Source organism: Pangasianodon hypophthalmus, chromosome 4 (genome assembly GCF_027358585.1).
Source record: "Pangasianodon hypophthalmus isolate fPanHyp1 chromosome 4, fPanHyp1.pri, whole genome shotgun sequence".
Classification (NCBI taxonomy): domain Eukaryota; kingdom Metazoa; phylum Chordata; class Actinopteri; order Siluriformes; family Pangasiidae; genus Pangasianodon; species Pangasianodon hypophthalmus.
The window spans coordinates 866004-886747 of NC_069713.1; the positions used below are offsets into that span (position 1 = coordinate 866004).

At 38.4% G+C, this 20744-nt stretch overlaps 1 protein-coding gene across 1 annotated transcript; it reads right to left on the bottom strand.

Moving 5' to 3' along the window:
• Positions 1-5549: 5549 nt before the first annotated feature.
• Positions 5550-12246, bottom strand: LOC117597013 (uncharacterized). The gene is made up of 5 exons (XM_053233215.1): positions 12191-12246; positions 10649-10749; positions 9430-9492; positions 7926-8225; positions 5550-7817 (listed from the first exon to the last, which is right to left on the bottom strand). Exons 1-5 carry the CDS (start codon positions 12244-12246, stop codon positions 7507-7509), a joined length of 831 nt encoding a protein of 276 aa, XP_053089190.1. The 3' UTR covers positions 5550-7506.
• Positions 12247-20744: the final 8498 nt, after the last annotated feature.

Sequence of the window (20744 nt, forward strand, 5' to 3'; positions counted from 1 at the left end):
ACATTCTATACAATTGTGTATTTCCCAAGTTTGGGGATGAACCACATATGGGTGTGATGGTGTGATTAGATAACTGCATAAATGTGCACTTGTACAGGTGTTCCTAATAAAGTGGACAGTGAGGGTAAAGTGATAATTAAAAAAATTAGGGTGGTCAAGGCTTGGCGTCGCAGAAAATTCATAATGTCCATTTGGGGTCGTTTGCCAAAAAAATGTTTGAACCCCTGAACTACAGCCTAAGAAGGAAGGTGCTAATGTCACGTGACTACCTAAAGCAAGAGTCGTGACTAAGGCCAGTTCTGAAACCTGAATTCAAATTCCAACTGCAAATAAATACAGCTTACAAAACTATATCAAAGTTATGAGTTTAACTTTTACAAATAAGAAGTAAATAATGAATTAATCGCAAAGCTTTTTTTCTGTGTCAGTAATCTCTCATAACGCCAGTTTACACTTCATTTCTTTCATTCAGTTTATACAGATCTACGAAACTAAATATTTAGTCATATATAAAGTAATATTTATGTTTATCAGACTGTTCCTAACATTTGTAAAACGTATTGTATTACCTAGATTATGTGTGTAAGCACCAGATAGCAAAGAGAGGTGGATTCATGTGTATGTTCAGTTGTACAGGTCAGTATCAGTCATCAGTTAGTTTCCAATGTTGAAGCAACACTCACTGTTCGCTCGCTTTATCAGGACCAACACAAAGCAGCTATTCTGAGTTCTGCGCATGCGCGTCATTTGGATCGTAACGGCCAACTGCCGCTTCACGCTGAGGTAAAGTTAAGCGAAAATATATATTTTGTTCGCCGCTTTAATGCAGTGGTTTCACTGTGTAATGTTAAATATCATGTTAGAGTTGTAATGGTTTATATTGTGAAGCTTTTATAACGCTTCATAATTGTGTAATTTATCGTCGTGTTTGCGCGCGTGAGCTAAAGCAGCAGCTAACTCTGAGGTAAACTTTACAACCGTTTTAGTTATTTAAACTGGCAACTTCAGCACGATAAACTTGACATTTATCACTTTCTAACTGTATTATTTGTTAGACTTTAAGGCAGTGAGGTGATTTCGAGTGGAAATGAGGCACAGAACTCTGTTAAAGCCTTTCTCAGAAGCTCCATGACGAGGCTGCGATGGTGTTTGGGTGTAGCAGCCTTTAGAACGGGGGGTTTCATGTCCCGCTCACATTTACAGAAATAATCATTTCATTTTAACAACTTTATTCTGATTAATCGCAGTGTAGCCGTTCGCGTAACACGAAGGCTTTAAGACCCTGCAGAAGCCTCTGCCAGCTGGTTGCTTCAGCGGACGGAACTAATGCGCAAGCTGCAATCCCATTGGCTAGCGCTCACCGGCTGCGCTTTGATTTGCAAATCAGTTCGGGCGAACGCGCACAACGTGATGAATATTTATGAGCCCAGCAGCCTATCAGGCGTTAGCGCGCCACTCTTTGCTCTCTAACAGATTCAGGGATAACTATTCTAACTAGCTGTTATCTAACGATAAACATTAACTAAAGCTGGCTACATAAAATACCACTAATGACTAGATTCATGAGAGGTCAGCTGATGCGTTAACACGTCACAGAAATGCAGTGATGTCATCAGCTTCCCAGCGAGTGTGTTTTGGGAAACAGTGAAATGACAGCAGCAGGAGCTTATGGCAGCGTCGCAGCTCTCTACTTCAGCGGCGCTGGCGTGACAGACACTGACCTGCTGACAGCAGGTGATCTACCTGAGGGAGGACCTGAGCCACACCAGAAGTCGTCTTTGACGAGCGTAAGTTAATGTTCATCAATAGATGAAAATATTTTAGAAAACTTTTAGTATGTTTTTAATCTCAGACCTCATTATTGTTAGTCTTTTTTTTCCACAGAAACACGGAGTGACCAATAATGTCTCAAGCACCATCACCCTCCAATAATTCTCTAAGTTCTGTTTACTGTGAAAAATATGCGTTTTCATTCGTGTTGGAATAGACCTGTACGACTGACTTTCACCTGTGGAGCACAGAATGTGTTATTAATAGGATCAGCTGTTATTTCTGTATAATTCTAGAGGTTACGTGTGTAAGACTTGACATTTTTATAAATGAGCCACTGAAATACAGTTTCACTGTGTAACTGATGTCTTTTTCTTTTAGGGAGGAACTCCTCAGCAGAGCCACAGCACAGCACTGAATGCTAAAGGCTTTCCCATGTAGAACACTGATTACAATTTTACACCTTTGTAAGCTTTTGTATCTCAGCAGAGAGGATTTGTAAATGCGTGGATGAAACCTACATGGTGAGGAATAACACCATCAGAACAGATCTCAGTGGAAATAAGACAAACATGTTGCCTGTGCACTTACTGATGCACATGAATTAGCCTACTGTTGAAGCAAAATGACTTAAAATATTTTCACACGTTACAGGCGAAGTAATATATTTACTTTTTCTTCTTTAAAATGTTGCTATATTTATATTTTACATCATTTCTCTTTTATGAAAATTACATGTAATCCCAAAATGCCATGTTTTATTCAGAGCCTTTGTTGGAGTTTACAGGTATCATAGAGGTGCAGTTATGGGAACGCTCCTGCTACAAGATGAGATGCTCTGGAATCGGTTTCACTGTTTCTGAACTGGAGGATTTTTATTGCAGGTTTTCTGGGAGCCCCAGTTAAAGACATCGAGAACTTACAGATGTTGGCCTTAACGTGTCAGCGTGGATAGACGTCTATTCCAGTCCTGTCTACACCACACCAGACTTCTCTCTGCATTGTGTAGATGGCTGACTACCACCAAGTTCTCTTCAGGTGTATAGAAACATAACAAAGGGACCAACTGAATACTGCAAGAGCAAAGAACTTGCCCTACTTCAGAAATAAATGTTAACTGCAAAGGAAAATAATTTATCTACTATATTTCTCTGTGCTCTGTTTTCAAGGGTAACATTTATTTATAAAGTGTTTACTGTGTAAGGTAGAGTTTAAAAATCCTGTGATCTACTGACACTAATGTTGTTCCACACCTGTATGTGTTTCTTTTGTGGAACACCATTCCTCACCTTTCATGTATTTTATAGAAGAAAGATGCAGTGATAGTGAATGGTGACTGAGGCTCTTAACGTTCTGCCTTACATCTCCTTATAAAAGTCAGACAGGTTTGGAACAAAATAAGAGTGTGTATATTATGACAAGTTTCATTTTGGGGTAAACTATCTCTTTTAATTTGTAACTTTGAGACTAGTGATATTAGCCTATAATTTATTTTTATTAATCTATTTGTGAATGCATGGGTGTGAAGGCATTTGTCTATATTTGGCTATTTAGTCTTAAGATTTATATACTGCAGAAAGTTTATTCTGAAGATGTATTTGTAAAACAGTGAGTAACTATCTGGATTTATACATATTTTCTGATCTAGTTACCGTAATAAAGTAAACAAAATAGTTGCAGTGTTGTTATGTAGCAATATCCATGCATGCAGAGGCGTATCTACAGAGCAGGCAAGGCCAGCAATTACCTGCTGCCCCGCATTCTGAGAGGCCCCTGAGGGCTGATCTTTTAAATCATCAGAAATTTTCATCTTAAAATAATGCGCAGCAACATCTCAGCAACCCCCTTTAGGGGCGCTGTCTCGTTTGTGACTTGTTTATGCTTCTGCGCCACCCCTTCACACTCGAGTCGCACGAGCTTTAACTCCTGAAGATGAAGAGGACATACTGTACCTATCTGGCAGCCAGAAGCGCAAGAGAAAACAAGAAGAGCAGGAAAAGAGGAAACAGGACAGCGGTAAGTGATGGAGATAATGAGGAATGAATTAAGGATAATTAAAGACAAACAAACCCACATCTTGTCCAATTTCAGTTTTAGTTCACCTTATTATTTGCAAGATGAATTACTGGTGCTAATTAGCTAGTGTTAGCATGTTTTGAGTAGAGTTAGCAGTTCTTAATGTGGTCTGAAATGCAATAGATGTTACCTGGAATGATGCGCAGGACACCGTCTCTTGCTCCTGTGGATCAATACTGTACGTTAGTGAATATGTTAGTTAATATTAGTTAACATGACATTAAACCTAATTTACATGAAGACAGATCATCGTTCATTTAAAAATCCAGTTTAAAACCAACAACACACCGAGGTGCTACTAAAATCACAACTGCTTACCTGTTTTTCAGGTAACGATGGAGTAATGTCCTATTTCCCTTTTCTGTGTGTTTTCTTCAAACTTCAGAGCAAAGGAGACAAAACAAACATCTGCTGAACACGAACCTGCTGCTGAACCTGCAGTCAAAAGCAACCAGAACTTCAACCAGCAACAAACCCCCACAATCCTAAACTACAGCGATATACAACGATGCAAAATAGAAAATAATTCAGCAACAAACCCCCTCAATCCTAAACTACAGCGATACACGACGATGCAAAATAGAAAATAATTCAGCAACAAACCACCACAATCCTAAACTACAGCGATACACGACGACGCAAAATAGAAACTAATTCAGCAACAAACCCCCACAATCCTAAACTACAGCGATACGTGACGACGCAAAATAGAAAATAATTCAGCAACAAAAACCCCCACAGTCCTAAACTACAGCGATACGCGACGACGCAAAATAGAAAATAATTCAGCAACAAACCCCCACAGTCCTAAACTACAGCGATACGCGACGACGCAAAATAGAAAATAATTCAGCAACAAACCCCAACAGTCCTAAACTACAGCGATACGCGACGACGCAAAATAGAAAATAATTCAGCAACAAACCCCCTCAATCCTAAACTACAGCGATACACGACGACGCAAAATAGAAAATAATTCAGCAACAAACCACCACAATCCTAAACTACAGCGATACACGACGACGCAAAATAGAAAATAATTCAGCAACAAACCCCCACAATCCTAAACTACAGCGATACGTGACGACGCAAAATAGAAAATAATTCAGCAACAAAAACCCCCACAGTCCTAAACTACAGCGATACGCGACGACGCAAAATAGAAAATAATTCAGCAACAAAAACCCCCACAGTCCTAAACTACAGCGATACGCGACGACGCAAAATAGAAAATAATTCAGCAACAAAAACCCCCACAGTCCTAAACTACAGCGATACGCGACGACGCAAAATAGAAAATAATTCAGCAACAAACCCCCACAGTCCTAAACTACAGCGATACGCGACGACGCAAAATAGAAAATAATTCAGCAACAAACCCCCACAGTCCTAAACTACAGCGATACGCGACGACGCAAAATAGAAAATAATTCAGCAACAAACCCCCACAGTCCTAAACTACAGCGATACGCGACGACGCAAAATAGAAAATAATTCAGCAACAAACCCCCTCAATCCTAAACTACAGCGATACACGACGACGCAAAATAGAAAATAATTCAGCAACAAACCCCCTCAATCCTAAACTACAGCGATACACGACGACGCAAAATAGAAAATAATTCAGCAACAAACCCCCACAATCCTAAACTACAGCGATACACGACGACGCAAAATAGAAAATAATTCAGCAACAAAGAGAATTTGCAGATTATTGGTTCCTTTAATGATGTCAATCATAAATTTACAGGATCTGGGGCCTCATTTCTAAAACTTTGTGTGGATGCCAGGGTGAAAGTGTGCATATGCACAAAGCCCAGAAAACTGCATGCACGCAAAAATAAAATCAGGTTTATAAAACTTTGCAAACGCGCACCTGCATGATGACACCTGAAGCAATCTTCCACCTGAAGCAGTCTCTGTATAGTGTATAGTGTACATTGTATACCGTTACTCCCGTATAGTCCCGCGTGGTGCGCGTCGGTACCGTTACTCCTGTATAGTCCCGCGTGGTGCGCGTCGGTACCGTTACTCCTGTATAGTCCCGCGTGGTGAGCGTCGGTACCGTTACTCCTGTATAGTCTTGCGTGGTGCGCGTCCGTACCCTTACTCCCGTATAGTCCCGCGTGGTGCGCGTCGGTACCCTTACTCCCGTATAGTCCCGTGTGGTGCGCGTCAGTACCGTTACTCCTGTATAGTCCTGCGTGGTGCGCGTCGGTACCCTTACTCCTGATGTGTAATGATCTGTGTGGTTCAGACTCCAGTGACTTCAGCTGCCAGTCTTACAGTTTATTCCTTTCAGATATTAATATCACTTCTTCATCACTTCTTGTTCCATATAAATATTCTCTTTCTTTATGGCTTATTATTTGTTATTTATTTAATTAAATTAAATAACACTTTAACAGTTGGCTTTATTGCCATTTACAGTAGCTACATGTCTCTCCTCAGTGTATAAAGACCTCAGCAGCAGGTAAATTAAAGACAATAATTTTAAATTTAGATTTTAAAAAAAGTCTACGTTACTAGGGAAACTGTGTCCCTTAGCAACCAGTGAAGGAGACGCCTTTAACCTGCAGCACTTGTTTTCTTGCACTGACAAACATCAGACTCGATAGATAGCTGGATAGATAGAGGGATGAATGGACAGATATATAGATAGAAAGATATGTAGATAGATAGATAAATGGATGGATGGAGGGATGAATGGACAGATATATAATTAGATAGATAGATAGATAGATAGGTAGACATTCGTTTTTCATCCCAAAGGGGAAATTTAGGATAAATATAGTGAAACTCCACACAGGATCCCAGGAGCAGAATCAAACTCGGAGGAAAGCGCTACAATAGGCTAGTGTCACTGTGATTGACAGGGGAGAGAGAGTATGCCCCTCCCACCCAGAGAGCACAGCCAGTTTAGCCCTCTTGTACTCACGGCCACGAACCGCTGTGGCATTGTGGGGACTTAAACTCGTGATCTCCAAGCGAAAGCAGGGTTTTTGATGTTCCTTACCAATAAACTTCAATCTGACCCGTGATATTTTGCGTTGTCACTTCAGAGCTCGTTACGGTTCCTGATTATAAAAGTCTGTTTGTTGTTTATCCTATTATCCTTTGTGCCTGAGTTGATCATTGCTGTGTTGCCATTTAAGATCTGTTCTCCTGCTGTTGCTACACTCTTCTGTGTAAAGTTCTCAGGAGCTCGGATGCCGTTTCCTCTGATACACCAGGATCATCACAAGCAGGACAACAACAAGCAGCAGCCCTGCCACTGTCAGGATAATTGCCCACCATGGTAGCTCATCTGTCTCACACACACACACACACACACACACACATACACACTGTTAGCTTTACTGACTTTATTCTAAAGCCATTATTTGTGTGTTATTGTTTTGGAATTATATTTATATTTATATAATCAGTGACATTTATATGGATTAATATTTATAAGTTATTGTTTGGTATTTAAAACATTTTCTGATTTTAACTAGTAGCTAAATGGTCATGTGATCTTATATTAAATTAAAGCCATCATCAGATGCCAAAATCAGACTGTTTGCCGTTATCACACTGTCGCAAACATAAAACTGTACTCAGTGTTTCCCAAAATTCAGTTTATTCTGCTAAATGTTGAAGTTTCCACACGGACACCAATCACACTGAATACGTACCTCTCACTGATACTGAGTAAATATGAAGATATTCATTATTCTCCGTGTCTCGGACGATGTAAATTCCCCCATCAGTCAGCTTTACTCCTCTCAGTGTAAGAACTGTGTTAGTGAGTGATGTTCTCGGTGTGTATTCAGCTGTACAGTGTAGTGAGCTTCTATCCACGGTGCAGATCTGTTCACCATGTGGATCTGCTGAATCTTCACCCTTATAGATCACCTCCACTCGCTCTGATACGTGCAAATCCAGCTGCAGATCTTCACCAGGGATTATCTGAACTGATGATGCCATGGCTGAGGAGAAAAAACACTCAACATCTTAACTGGGTGTAAATGTGATATAACACATTAAACCTAAATCAGTAAGAGTGTATAAGCTATAGAGCAGGTAAAGACACTTACTCTCAATGCTGAGACGCAGATCATTAATGTCTGTGCCATCACACTCACACGTGTATAAACCCCTCATACTGTAATCAGCTGCAGTGATGGTGAGGGTGAGATCTCCCTTCAGGTACTGATCATGGGACATTTTAAATCCCTCCTTTACTGACCAGCAGGATGTCTGATCACACCGAGCCACTGCATCATCTCGGTTACTGGACAGAGTCCATTTGGCCTCACGAGAACATTTCCGTTCACAGGGCAGATCAGCAGCCTGATTAAACTTCACCTGTACAGTAGTGACAGCTGATACAGGTACTGAAAGAGAGAAGCAGGTAAACAGAATAAAATATAAACCTATACATGCACACATGATTAAATTAAAATTAAAATGTGTATATCTCACACACTTCAGTATAAAGCCTTCCTATAAAACTCTTTGTGTTTATAAATAAAAGAAGATGCACATGTGACCTGGTTGCAAGAAAACCATAAGAGACCAGAACCTGTCATAAGAGAACTACAGATTCTTTCAAGAATCAGACTGATGTTAGCTAAAATGTTCTTCAGTTGTTATTATGGATTAGCACTAAAGGACAGCGAGTGCTGTTCAGCTAAACTAACAGTGGAACTCTAGAAGATCTTTACGGCTCGGCGTCCTGTCAGGGGCTAAATGATGCTAAGTGGTGCTCTAGCCTGCAGCGACCAGATGCACACACACACACACACACACACCTCATAGAAACTCCAAGCGTTTATACTAGAGAGAACACAAAGGCTTACAGGTCTCCTGATGATTACAACATCCAGGATGTCGTCATGGCACTGAAAGCTCCATGAACTCATCTGTTAGCTGAACAAAGTTAGTGAGTTCACTTTAAGCTGGTTAAATTTGTCCTTTATAATTAACTCCTCAGGAGGAACGTGATCCAGGTATCTGGCCTCAGCTAACTAGTTTCTTCAGTAGATTTTAGGCAAATTATGTAAGTTTATTAAAGCAATGTAAATTAGTTATTTTAGTTAAACTAGCAAGCTATATGTTATATATCAGTAAAGATCAAGATATTTTACATGAATACATTTTGAAGTGTTTTTATTATTTTTTATTTACTGAAATGATTTCTAAACATATATGCTAATGAATCAGAAAAAAACCTAAAAGTACTGACACTTTCAGCCTCATCACTAAATCCAGAGTAAATAAACAGAATAAATCTAAAAGCCTCCATCCCGACAGGCTCCACCCCCTTTCCCCTGGTGACTGGTACACTGCTGCTGTTTGGCCTGTATTTGCATATGGAACCTGATTGGCTCTTATATTTGATGACGCAGTAACACTCTCCTGTAACTCAGGTTTGTTTCTTAATAGAAGGATTTTCACACTTTGATCCTCTGAACTCTGAAATTAAATCCTGAGAAAGTAAATGTAATTAATCCTAAAACATGTTTAATAGAGGTTTGTAAGACTGTAAGAGGAACTCGCTGAGCCCAGTGTGAGCAGTGAGACTGAAATCACACTCACCTGTGATGAACGTGAGGATGAATAAAAGCAGGACCTGGTGAGGAACCCTGCAGGACTCCATGTCTGAGACACAACACCACCAGCAGCACTGCACAGGTGAGAACAGGTGAGGAATTAACCAGGTACCTAAACACAATAAGTGCAGTGGGAAAGCTTAAGAACAAAGAACGACATGGAGAGTAGAGACAGGAACCTCACACACACACACACACACACACCTAACACTGGAGCTGTGACGGCTAAGTGAGGAGCTAGTAATTACTAAGATTGATTAATATCTATTTGTAGCTATCTACTTCATAGAACTTTGTAACCTCATCAACTGAAAATTACTACTATTACTACTACTACTACTAATAATAATAATAAGCTACGATAAAAGTTATAATTTAGGGAGAGCGTTCATCTTAATTACAGCCTGGACTATTTTTCAACAGCTATCTTTGTTCAGACTAAATGTGGAGCAAAATTAAGTTTAAACAGCTCAGAAATATTTCTTGATACAACCACACCAAGATATGTGACACTGTCTGGGGCTAATTTAAATGGATAAGCAGAAAAGGAAGATAGTTTTGCAGCTTGATTTATAGGAAATAGCTCACTCTTGGAAAGATTGACATTATATCCTGACATGGGATAGCTCCACTTCGGAAGTGAAGTCCGTCACGTGACTGCGGTTAAGCCAGCCGTTCTTCCTGAAAGAGGGCGCGGCTTTTACGCACTTAATTTTAACTTAAAATTACTACTACTACTACTACTAATAATAATAATAATAATAATAAGCTATGATAAAAGTTATAATAAATGTGTTTTTTTTAAATCACAACATAACCACAAAGCTAAAGCGGCAGTAAAACCGGAAGTGAAGGTGTCAGGAGCCATTTTGTTGTTTAGCCTGAGATAGCTAGCTCACTACATTAACGCTATTTTCTCTAGTAAATACACCACCGTTTGGCGTTTATTAGCAAAAACAATAAAAACACTAAACACTACTCAAAATAACAATCCGGTATTTCTGTACAACTATTTACAGAACTATTTACTGTCGGGTGTTTTATTTATTTATTTATTTATTTTCCACAGCGGCCATTTTACAGAAACTTTTCATGACGAGTTTATTAAAAGTGCAGCTCTGTATTAACACATAAACTCATCTCAGTCGCTTAAACTGTAATATTTATATAACATTTGTGTGTTATAATATCTGTAATTAACTCACCGTGTGAATGTCTGAGACACAACACCACCAGCAGCACTGCACAGGTGAGAACAGGTGAGGAATTAACCAGGTACCTAAACACAATAACTGCAGTGGGAAAGCTTAAGAACAAAGAACGACATGGAGAGTAGAGACAGGAAACTGACACACACACACAGTCACACACACACCTAAGACTAGGAGCTGTGACGGCTAAGTGAGGGGCTAGTAATTACTAATATTGATTAATATTTATTTGTAGCTATCTACTTCATAAAACTTAGAATAAGACTCAAAAATCAGTGACCAGAAAGCAAACAGCCTGGGACAAAACCAAAACATACGGGCAAGTGTAGCAGGGGATCTTTTTTTTAAAAAAAATGCTTGTCAAATTCACTCGGCTATCAAAATTACTGAAATTTTTTCTAGTGCTTCAGGTCTTTGCCTGAATTTACAAAAATGTGAATTGTTTGCCTTGAAGAGTTGCCATGACAAATCCATTTGTAATATTCCTATAAAGGACGTTCCAATCTATTTAGGTATGGCTATTTCCAAAAATGAACAGGACAGAATCTCACTAAATTTTAATCCCGTGATCAAAAAAGTAAAGAGCAGACTTAATATTTGGTTACAGAGGGATTTATCTCTTAAAGGTCGTGCTCTGCTGGCTAAAGGGGAAAGTATTTCTAGGCTTACCCATGTTGCTTCCTCAATTCATTCAGATAGTAAAATAAATAAGATAATTGATCAAACGATGTTAAATTTTCTGTGGAAAAACCGCGTGCATTATATTAGAAAATCTGTGATAGTTAATTCATATATTAAGGTATTTCTGGAACTGCCCTATCTTGGTTCACTTCTTACCTGTCAGACCGCCAGCATTACATCTCTGGCTAAGTCCTCTACTGCTCCTGTTTCTCACGGTGTTCCTCAGGGTTCTGCTCTTGGGCCTTTACTCTTCATCATCTATATGCTCCCTTTAGGTAACATTATTCGTCATCACGGCTTTAACTTCCATTGCTATGCAGACGACACCCAGCTCTATATCAGTTCTCAACACAACTCTCCTTTTCCCACCAACTCCATAACAGCGTGTATTAATGATATAAATGCTTGGATGACCAGTAACTTTCTCAAACTCAACACTGATGAAACAGATCTACTACTTGTCGGTTCACCAAAAAAATGTTGCTCCTTTCTGTGCTGATAATGTTAACATTGCTGGGATTTTGGTTCAACCTTCCACCTCCGTTAAAAACCTGGGTATAATCTTTGACTCCTCTCTCTCCTTCCTGCCTCACATTTCTTCACTCACCAAATCTGCCTTCTTTCACCTCCGTAATATTGCTCGTTTACGTCCCTTCTTAAATATCAATGACGCTGAAACACTGGTTCATGCCTTCATCACTTCTCGACTAGACTACTGTAATTCTCTTTTCTATGGTCTACCAAACACAACATTAAATAAGCTCCAATATATCCAGAACTCTGCAGCTAGGGTTCTCACTTTTTCTAAGAAATCCTCTCATATTACTCCCATCCTACACACACTTCATTGGCTACCTGTTCGCTTCCGTATTCAATACAAGATTCTCCTCGTCACCTTCAAAGCACTTCATGGTCTCGCCCCCCATACATTTCTGATCTCATTCATACTCACTCCCCAGCTCGCACATTACGCTCTTCAGATCCTGGTCTACTGTTAATTCCACGCCACAGGTTAGCATCGTTTGGTGGACGAGCGTTTTGTATCTCTGCCCCCACACGCTGGAATTCTCTTCCCAAAAACATACGTGATCTTTCTTCATTACAGGATTTCAACCTTAAAACACATCTTTTTCTTTCTTGTTTTTCTGATCTCTGACTGTATGATCTGACTCATGCCATGGATTTCTTGTTTATTTCCTTTTGTTCTTTGTCTGTTGTCATGTTTATCTATTTTCATATTGTAAAGTGACCTTGAGTTTGCAGAAAGGTGCTATATAAAATAAACTTATTATTATTATATAAAAACGGTGGTCTTGATTATTTAGATTTTTCTATTTTAAATAACACTTTCAAAATTAACTGGTTGAAGTATTTTTTGGAAAACCCTTCTTCTGTGTGGAATATTGTATCTAGTACTGTTTTTGACCAACTTGGAGGTCTCTCATTTTTGTTAATGTGTGATTACAAAATTGAAAAACTGCCTGTTAAATTATCAGCTTTTCAAAGGCAAGCACTTTTGGGGTGGAAGTTAATTTATAAGCACAATTTTTCTCTAGAAAAAGAAACGGTACCTCATATTTTCTGGCGTTGTCAATATACAGAGAGGTTATGGTCAGAGGTTCCTAGATTTATAAATGACAAAGTGTTGTGCAACTTTCTTTTACTGTATGAACATGTAATATTTGGCTTTTTGAACTATGACAAGAAGTTGGAAAATGAGGCTTTTTACATTATCAATCTCTTGATTAGACTTGTTAAGTTTCATATTCATCGTTGTAAATTCAGCAATCAGAAACCTCTTTTTTCTGTGGTACTTAAGGAATTAGATATTTATGTAAGCACCATTAAGGAGAGTACAAACAAAAAAGCTGTAAAAACTGTGTATTTATTCAGTACATTTAAGTTATTGTGATTTAGCAAGGCCTTTCATTATTTCATTATTTTATTTTTATTTATTTGTTGGTTTTATATATACATCTATAGTTAATATGTACTTTTTATATTATCTATGTATACCCTTGGCACTTTTGTTACGTATTTGTTGTTCAAGCATTAATAAAAAAAACTAATCCACAGAGTAGCGGCGCTCTGATGACGTAGAATAGATGCGACAGAGCGCACAGCTGCCCAAGCGGAAGGAATGGCGTCACCAGGCCGGAAGTAAGCAAACTTTCGGCGGGAGACTCAAATATTATATAGAAGTAGCGCCAGTAGTCTAACGCTGTGACTATTTTACAGTTAAAACTCGTTAAAACTCGAGTGGAGAAGCGGCGAACAGACAACGCCAGCGTCCTCTTGCACCCAGGACCCCAGTGTTAGCTGGAGGACAGTATGAGGGGTTGTGGGGACACACCCACAGCACAGTTAGCTAAGCAGCTCAGCTCCTCCTTAACTTTGCATTAAGACACTAATACACGGAGGTCTGTGCAATAATCCCAACACACACAAATAAATAAGTCTAAATGAGTCGACTTACCCTTACTTGTGCATCTGAAACGCAAAAAAAAACGTCCTCGAAGCGATTTCGGAGTACAAAAGTTGTACAGTGGCAGCAGCAGCAGCACACTGTCAATGAAAGACCGGCACACTGTCGGAAGCACGCATGCGCACTAGGGATTCAGCGTGTTCACAACGGGTTTTTTTTCACTTTTTTGTTGCATCACTTGCTGTGATGTAGGTTTTTTTTTTTTTTTTTTTTTTTTTTTTTTTTTTTTTTAATTAAGTACAAAATCTGAATACAACAAACTGGCATTAATTAGTATACAAAAAGAATCTGGTATGGAAGGCTCAGCACAATGGAGTCATCAGCAGCCACACCCTTCTCTACCATCCAGTCCTGCAATGCTGTCCAAAAGACTGAGACAAACTACATGTAAAAAATATATGTTCTGTATCTTCAGCTAAATGTTTGCAGAAATAACAAGGCTCATTTTCAAAGTTACATTTTGAATGTAGAAATTTATTGGAGGGATGTATTTCATTTAATATTTTAAATTGTATTTCTTTTACCTTGGGGAGAATAGGAAATTTTAGATAGGCTGTTCTGAAATATTTAACATTGTTTTTATCAAATATGTGATCTAATTTATTTCTTAATATTTGACAAGGGTAGCATGACTGGATGATATATTGTCTTATATATTTGTTAGTGCAGAGTTTATTCTCTATCTCAATATCGCCAACATATAATAAGGGAAGGACTGCAGTAATTTTAGAGTAGGAAAGGGAATATCTCATTAACATTTTATACCTGAAGGTATTACATTAATAACAGTAAAGAATTGCTTTGGAGGACAGGCAAATCTATGTTTTAAAGTAAATGAATTGTAATTTAACATATTACCAGACTCATCCATTAATAAATATTTGTATTTACCCAGTCCTTTTTGGAAGTTTGGGTAAATCAAAGTCACATTTGAGAAGGAAGCAGATACGACCCACTTTACAAAACAAAGCTGAAGGCACTGCATACCAGAAGCTCTCAATATTACCTAAAAACATTTGAAGCCACTTCAGTTTTAACAAAATATTCATACTCTCAAATTCAATTACATTCAGACCACCTTCTTCAAACCCTTTGATAATATCAGATTTTCTAATATAATGAGTTTTGTGCCTCCAAATAAAGTCATACATTTTTTGATTGCTTGTTTTTATAATAACAGAAGAGGGCGCTAAAGCAAGAGCTGGATAAATCAGTCTAGATAGATATTCAACTTTAGATAGAAGAATTCTCCTGAAAATTGATACATCTCTCTGTAACCAGCTATTCAAGATACCATTGGCTATTTATATTTTATTTTCAAAATTTTCTTTCATACTAATCTTCAAATCTCTGGAAATAGAAATGCCTAGATATTTCACCATCTCTTTAACTGGAATGTTATATAAGGACAACTCTTGAATGGGGTGTAGGGCCAAAAGTTCACATTTGTTTAAATTTAGTTGAAGGCCTGAAGCTTTACAAAAGGTATTGATTAGAGAGATAGCCAGAGGAATTTGGTCTTTATTTTGTAAAAATAATGTAGTGTCATCTGCTAGCTGACTGATTGCTAAGGTTTTCCCAAATACATTTAATTTCTTCACAGATAAATCATGACTAACCAGAGTGGACATCATGTCTACAGCTAAAATACATAAAAGAGGGGACAATGGGCATCCCTGCCTTATTCCACGGCCAATCTGAAATCTTTGTGTAGTACCAAAAGGGAGAGAAACGGAACTATTCATGTCTCTGTAAATCATTTTTATAATATTAATAAATTGTTCACCAAAACCGAAAAGTTCTAAAGATTTAAAAAGAAAAGCGTGCTCTATCATATCAAAGGCCTTTTTGAAATCTAAAGATAAAATTATTCCATCATCCTCTATCAAGTGACTGTACTCCACCAAATCCATCACCAACCTTATATTATTATGAATAGATCTTCCTTTAAGAAAGCCTGATTGTGATTCGTTAATTAAACTATTAATGCCCACTTTTAATCTATTAACATATATATGTGTGTGAGAATTTTATAATCATTATTGAGCAATGTGATTGGACGAAAATTATCCACATATCTCATATCTTTGTCTGGTTGAGGGATTAATGTAATCAGACCCTGATTCATGGAGGGGCCAAAAGAACCGTCTTCAATGGATTCAACAAAAGCATTAAATAATAATAATCTGATATCATTCCAAAAGAATTTGTAAAAATTAGCTGTGAGGCCGGGAGATTTGTTTAACTTCAGGTTTTGAACTGCTGAGTCAAGTTCTTTAATATGCAAGTCAGCATCACAACAATCTTTCCAATCATTGTCAATGTGGGGAATAAAATGTATTATTTTATTAAAGAAATCATTACACTCTATTGGGGAAAAGTTGGAAGAATACAAGTCACTATAGAATTGATAGATTTTCTTACTTATTACAATAGGATCTGTGTATTCAACACCATCAATCATTAGTGAACGGACTGAGTTACTCGACTGTCGTCTTTTTTCTAATCTGCAAAAGTAAGAAGTACTTTTTTCACCCTCTTCTATCCATTTAGCTTTAGAACGTATATATGCACCTTCAGCTTTCTTAATGTAAAGATTGTCCAGTTCTAATTGTAGAGAGACCATTTTGCTTTTTTCAGTATCATTCAATACACTCTCACTACAACATTTGTTAATCTCATAAATAATATTACATTCCTGTTGTCTCCTTACTTTAGCAAGCAGTTTACTGTAATTAATAGATAATTCACAAATTTTAAATTTGAGGAATTCCCATCTGGCTTTATTAGAATTAAAGTTACTTCTGTTCTTAATTTCCTTAATTAAATCTTTAACTTTATTACAGAATCTCTCATTATTAAGTAAATCAGAATTAACTTTCCAATATCCCTTAATCCTTGAAGTGTTGTGATTTGGTTTGAATAATAGTGAAACAGCACAGTGGTCTGTCAAAGGTGCTGCCGAAATAGCGCAGTCTTTAACAAATAACAGTAAGTTATCTGAAATAAGCCAATAATCAATTCTTGATTTGCTGGAGGCATTGGGTCTTGGGTCTGCCTGAGATTAGGATTGAGATATCTCCAGACATCTATCAATTTAAGACTACTGCAAAAGTGGGAGACCAAAGGATTTGGTCGAGAAGTAATGCTTTTGGGTGGATGTCTATCCTGTGTCTTGTTCGGTACGACATTAAAATCTCCACCTACAACAATATTATCTGCAGGGTAAATTCTCTTTAAATCAGAGATTACAGAAGAGACCTCTTGAAGTAAACTTTGATTCAGTTTAGCATTACTGTGGCCATATACATTAACCAAAATGAAGAAAATATGTTCAATGTCTAACACAACCGCTAACCAATGTCCATTTAGATCAGATCTGGAAGAGATTATTTTTCCTGGACAGTTATTGAATAAAATTGCAGTACCTGCCGAGTGGGAGGAACCGTGGCTAAGCGATATCGTATCTCCCCACTGACTAGACCAAAAGGCAGTATCCGTTACAACAGAGTGCATTTCTTGTAGAAAAATACAGTGAGAACCGTTACTTTTAAAAAATAAGAACATTGCTTTTCTTTTAACTTTATTTTGAATGCCCCTAACATTCAATGACATGAAAGAAAATGGCAACTGAACTGGAAACATAGCAACAATAAGAAAAGAAAAGTACAAAATGTAAGGAAAAATGCAAACACTTGTATGAGAAAGAACAAAAAATTCACCAGGATGTATAATCACGAACCTAGAACATAGCTCACAACCTAGTGTGACTCCAAAAACAGTCATATCTCATACGATCCTACCCGCAATCAGTTCAAGTGAATAATCATGTCGAGTCAATGCGTTTTCCTTCAGTGTAACCAAACGGACCACGGTAGTACGCTTTCTTTCCTGCTCTACGCGCCTGATCGATCAAAGGCCATAGCGCAGCGTGGGCCAGCCGGTCCTCCCTCGTCAGATCCTCCGTGAATCGGACTCCGTGGTCCCGACAGACTGATGAGTTCTGTGTTGATTTCCATATTTCATCTCTGTATTTTCGCATTGTAAACTGCACAATCATCTGCCTTGGTTTCCCTGGCTCCTTCTTGCCGATTCGGTGAACTGTGTCAACAATGTCCTCTAATTTCTGAACCAAGTGCGGTGCGATTTAAGCAAAAAGACCAATCACTCCTCTGCGGGGATCCTCTTCGGGCTTCTCTTTCATACCGCTGATCCGGAGATTCCATCTTCGTTTATACCGCTCGAGTTCAGCTGTTCTACTCGCCAGGTCTTTGGGCGATGTAGTTAATCCCAGGAGTGATTTGCTCGTTTCTAAGCACTTTTCTCTGCACTCTTTAATTTCAGCGGCATTGAACTCGACAGCCTTGGAAATCTCTGTGATCATGACATTGTTCCTTCGCATTTGATTCGCCATTTCTTCTAATTTTTCATCTTGTGAGTCAAAGCGAGCCGTCAGTGAAGTTATGGCTTGCAGAAGAGTTGCATTAGTGATATCCTCGTCATGAAGCCTTAATTTTTTCAAGGCGTTTGATTTAGTAGGGGTGAAATGAGAGGAATCACGGAGTTTATCTGTTTGAGCGGACTGTAATGTTACCTCCATTTCTGAATTGTCTGAGACCGAAGCTAGAGTCGAGTCACGGGCCGGAGGGATGATAGTTTGCTGTGAAAATTTCCACATTTTGACGACACAAGCAGGGGTGGATTTAATCATTTTGGGGCCCAAGGCAAACACAGACATGGGGACCTCCACATCTCTTGTTCCACCCTTTTGCCACTCCTTTATCTAAGATCTACTTGTACTTTCTTCTCAGCACTCCTCACACAGTGATGACGTCTAGACATGTTTCAACTGTTTAATCTGCATAAAAACAGAGCACAACATTCTGTTTAACAAATACATCCATTGTAAAATCTTATTTTCATAATATATTCTGTGTACAATAAATCGTATTGTCTGTTTACAAGGAAGAGCAGTCATTGGTGGTCATTTACCTTGGTTTTCCAGCAGGTTCTCTGACAGAATCTCCTGAGTAGATCTGCTTGCTGGGGCCTAAACTGGACAAGTTGTTTAGGGTCACATGTCTTCTATCCTGTGTCACAAAAGTGAGACGAAACAAAGAGGACAATAAGTGATCAATTATGAACACACAAAAGTAAAATAATACAGTTTAAAATGTTTACTTTTTCTCTGCCTTTCTCTTGCTCTCCCTTTCTGACCTTCTCTTCATCTCCCTCGTCTTTGCATCTGTCCTTTTTCTTCTCCCTTCTGTCTTTTTCTCTTCTCCCTTTTCTATTTGCCTTTGTCTGTCTTTCTCATCTTCACCCTCTTCTATCATTTTTGTCTGTCTTCCTTTTCACCAGACTCTTCTCTATGTCTTTGTCTTCTCTTTCTCTCCTTTCAATGCATTTTTATGTACAGTGAGTTTCTCTTGCTTTCTCTTACTAATAAACTCAGCTTTTTAGCGGTTTACTTCAACAGCAATTAGATCTTGGTTTACCTGATCTACAGCTGTGTTTAAGTTTCTCAGAAAGACTGCGCCAACTATCCATGTTTGTAATGTGTTCAGCAGATGTTTCATGCTGTCTCAAGTGGGCTGAAAGATTTTTCCAGGTGTTGGCTGTTTTCGGGTGAGATGTTGAAGCATCGAGCTTGTACTGTTGTGTTACACCAGTTCAGTCTTACAGTAAACACACTGTACGGAGTTTTCTTTCGGTTTTAGTGTGAAATGATCCCAAACTTTGGAAACTTTCTGCCGTTTTCTTTGGCCTGAATCTTCTCCTCGCCCCTCGCTGTTTTCTCGCCGTTCCTCCGTGTTTCATTCTGCCGCGTCTGCTGTGTTTACATCACATGTCCAGCGTTTATCGGGTTGTGCGTCAGTAATAATGGTCCGTGGGGAAACACAGTGTTCCGTGTGTGTAGTTACAGTAAATGGACTAAACGATCATTTGCCTCGATGATTTTTTTGTGTTGGAGTTACTCGAGGAATCGTTTCAGCCCTAATTTGAACTGGGCCTCTCTGCACTATGAAGCAGCGCTCGCTGTCTGTAAGATGTTTTGGCCAGAGTGCTGGGTCATCTTTAAGTGTAACACAAACACACTGGTCAGAATGACTGCTAGTGCTAGTAGTACTCATTAGTTGTTCATCTGTATCATTTTCACAGAACTTCGCTCCATCTGCTTTGAACACTGTCTGTGTGTCACTTCCGCAGCTGCGCAGTAATGGGAGATAATGGAATAGTCCAATGGAATAGGGGTGGATCCTCCTGTGCAACACTAAAAATGAACCATTCTCATGCCATTTTAGCGATAGAGTTTTAAAAATATATAATTTCCGTAAAGTAAAAAAACCTTAACTCTAAGTTAATATGGGTTTTGGGGCCCAAAGCAATTGCCGACCTTTGAATAATGGTTAATTCCGTCCCTGATGGTGGAAACAGTTTGTGTGTGTACAGGCCCATACTCACTCCCTTCAAAATAAAAGTCCTGGGTCACAGTTAGTCTGTGACACTGAGGTGATTTATACCTGTTTACACTTTATAAATATTTCGATACAGGTGTGCTAATAGCGTTATTTTACTGCCACACAAATTTAGATAAGGAGAAACCTTTAACCTGCAGCACTCTGCTATAAATGCAAACTGGAACTTCATTCTGAAGAGTTTTAAACACAAGTGTATAAAGAGCTCTGTATTACTAAAATTTTAAATATGGCCACACTTTAATTAAATAGTCACAAATAATAATAATAAAAAACATTGGATTTAGAGTGAATAACGGACATTTTTCATATTATATGTACTCAGCTCTTTCAGACTGATGGTTACCTCAGATTTTACCTCAGATTTTACCTCAGATTAGCTCAGTTACCTCAGATTTTACCTCAGATTAGCTCAATTAACACGTCGCAGATTTCAGTTACCTCA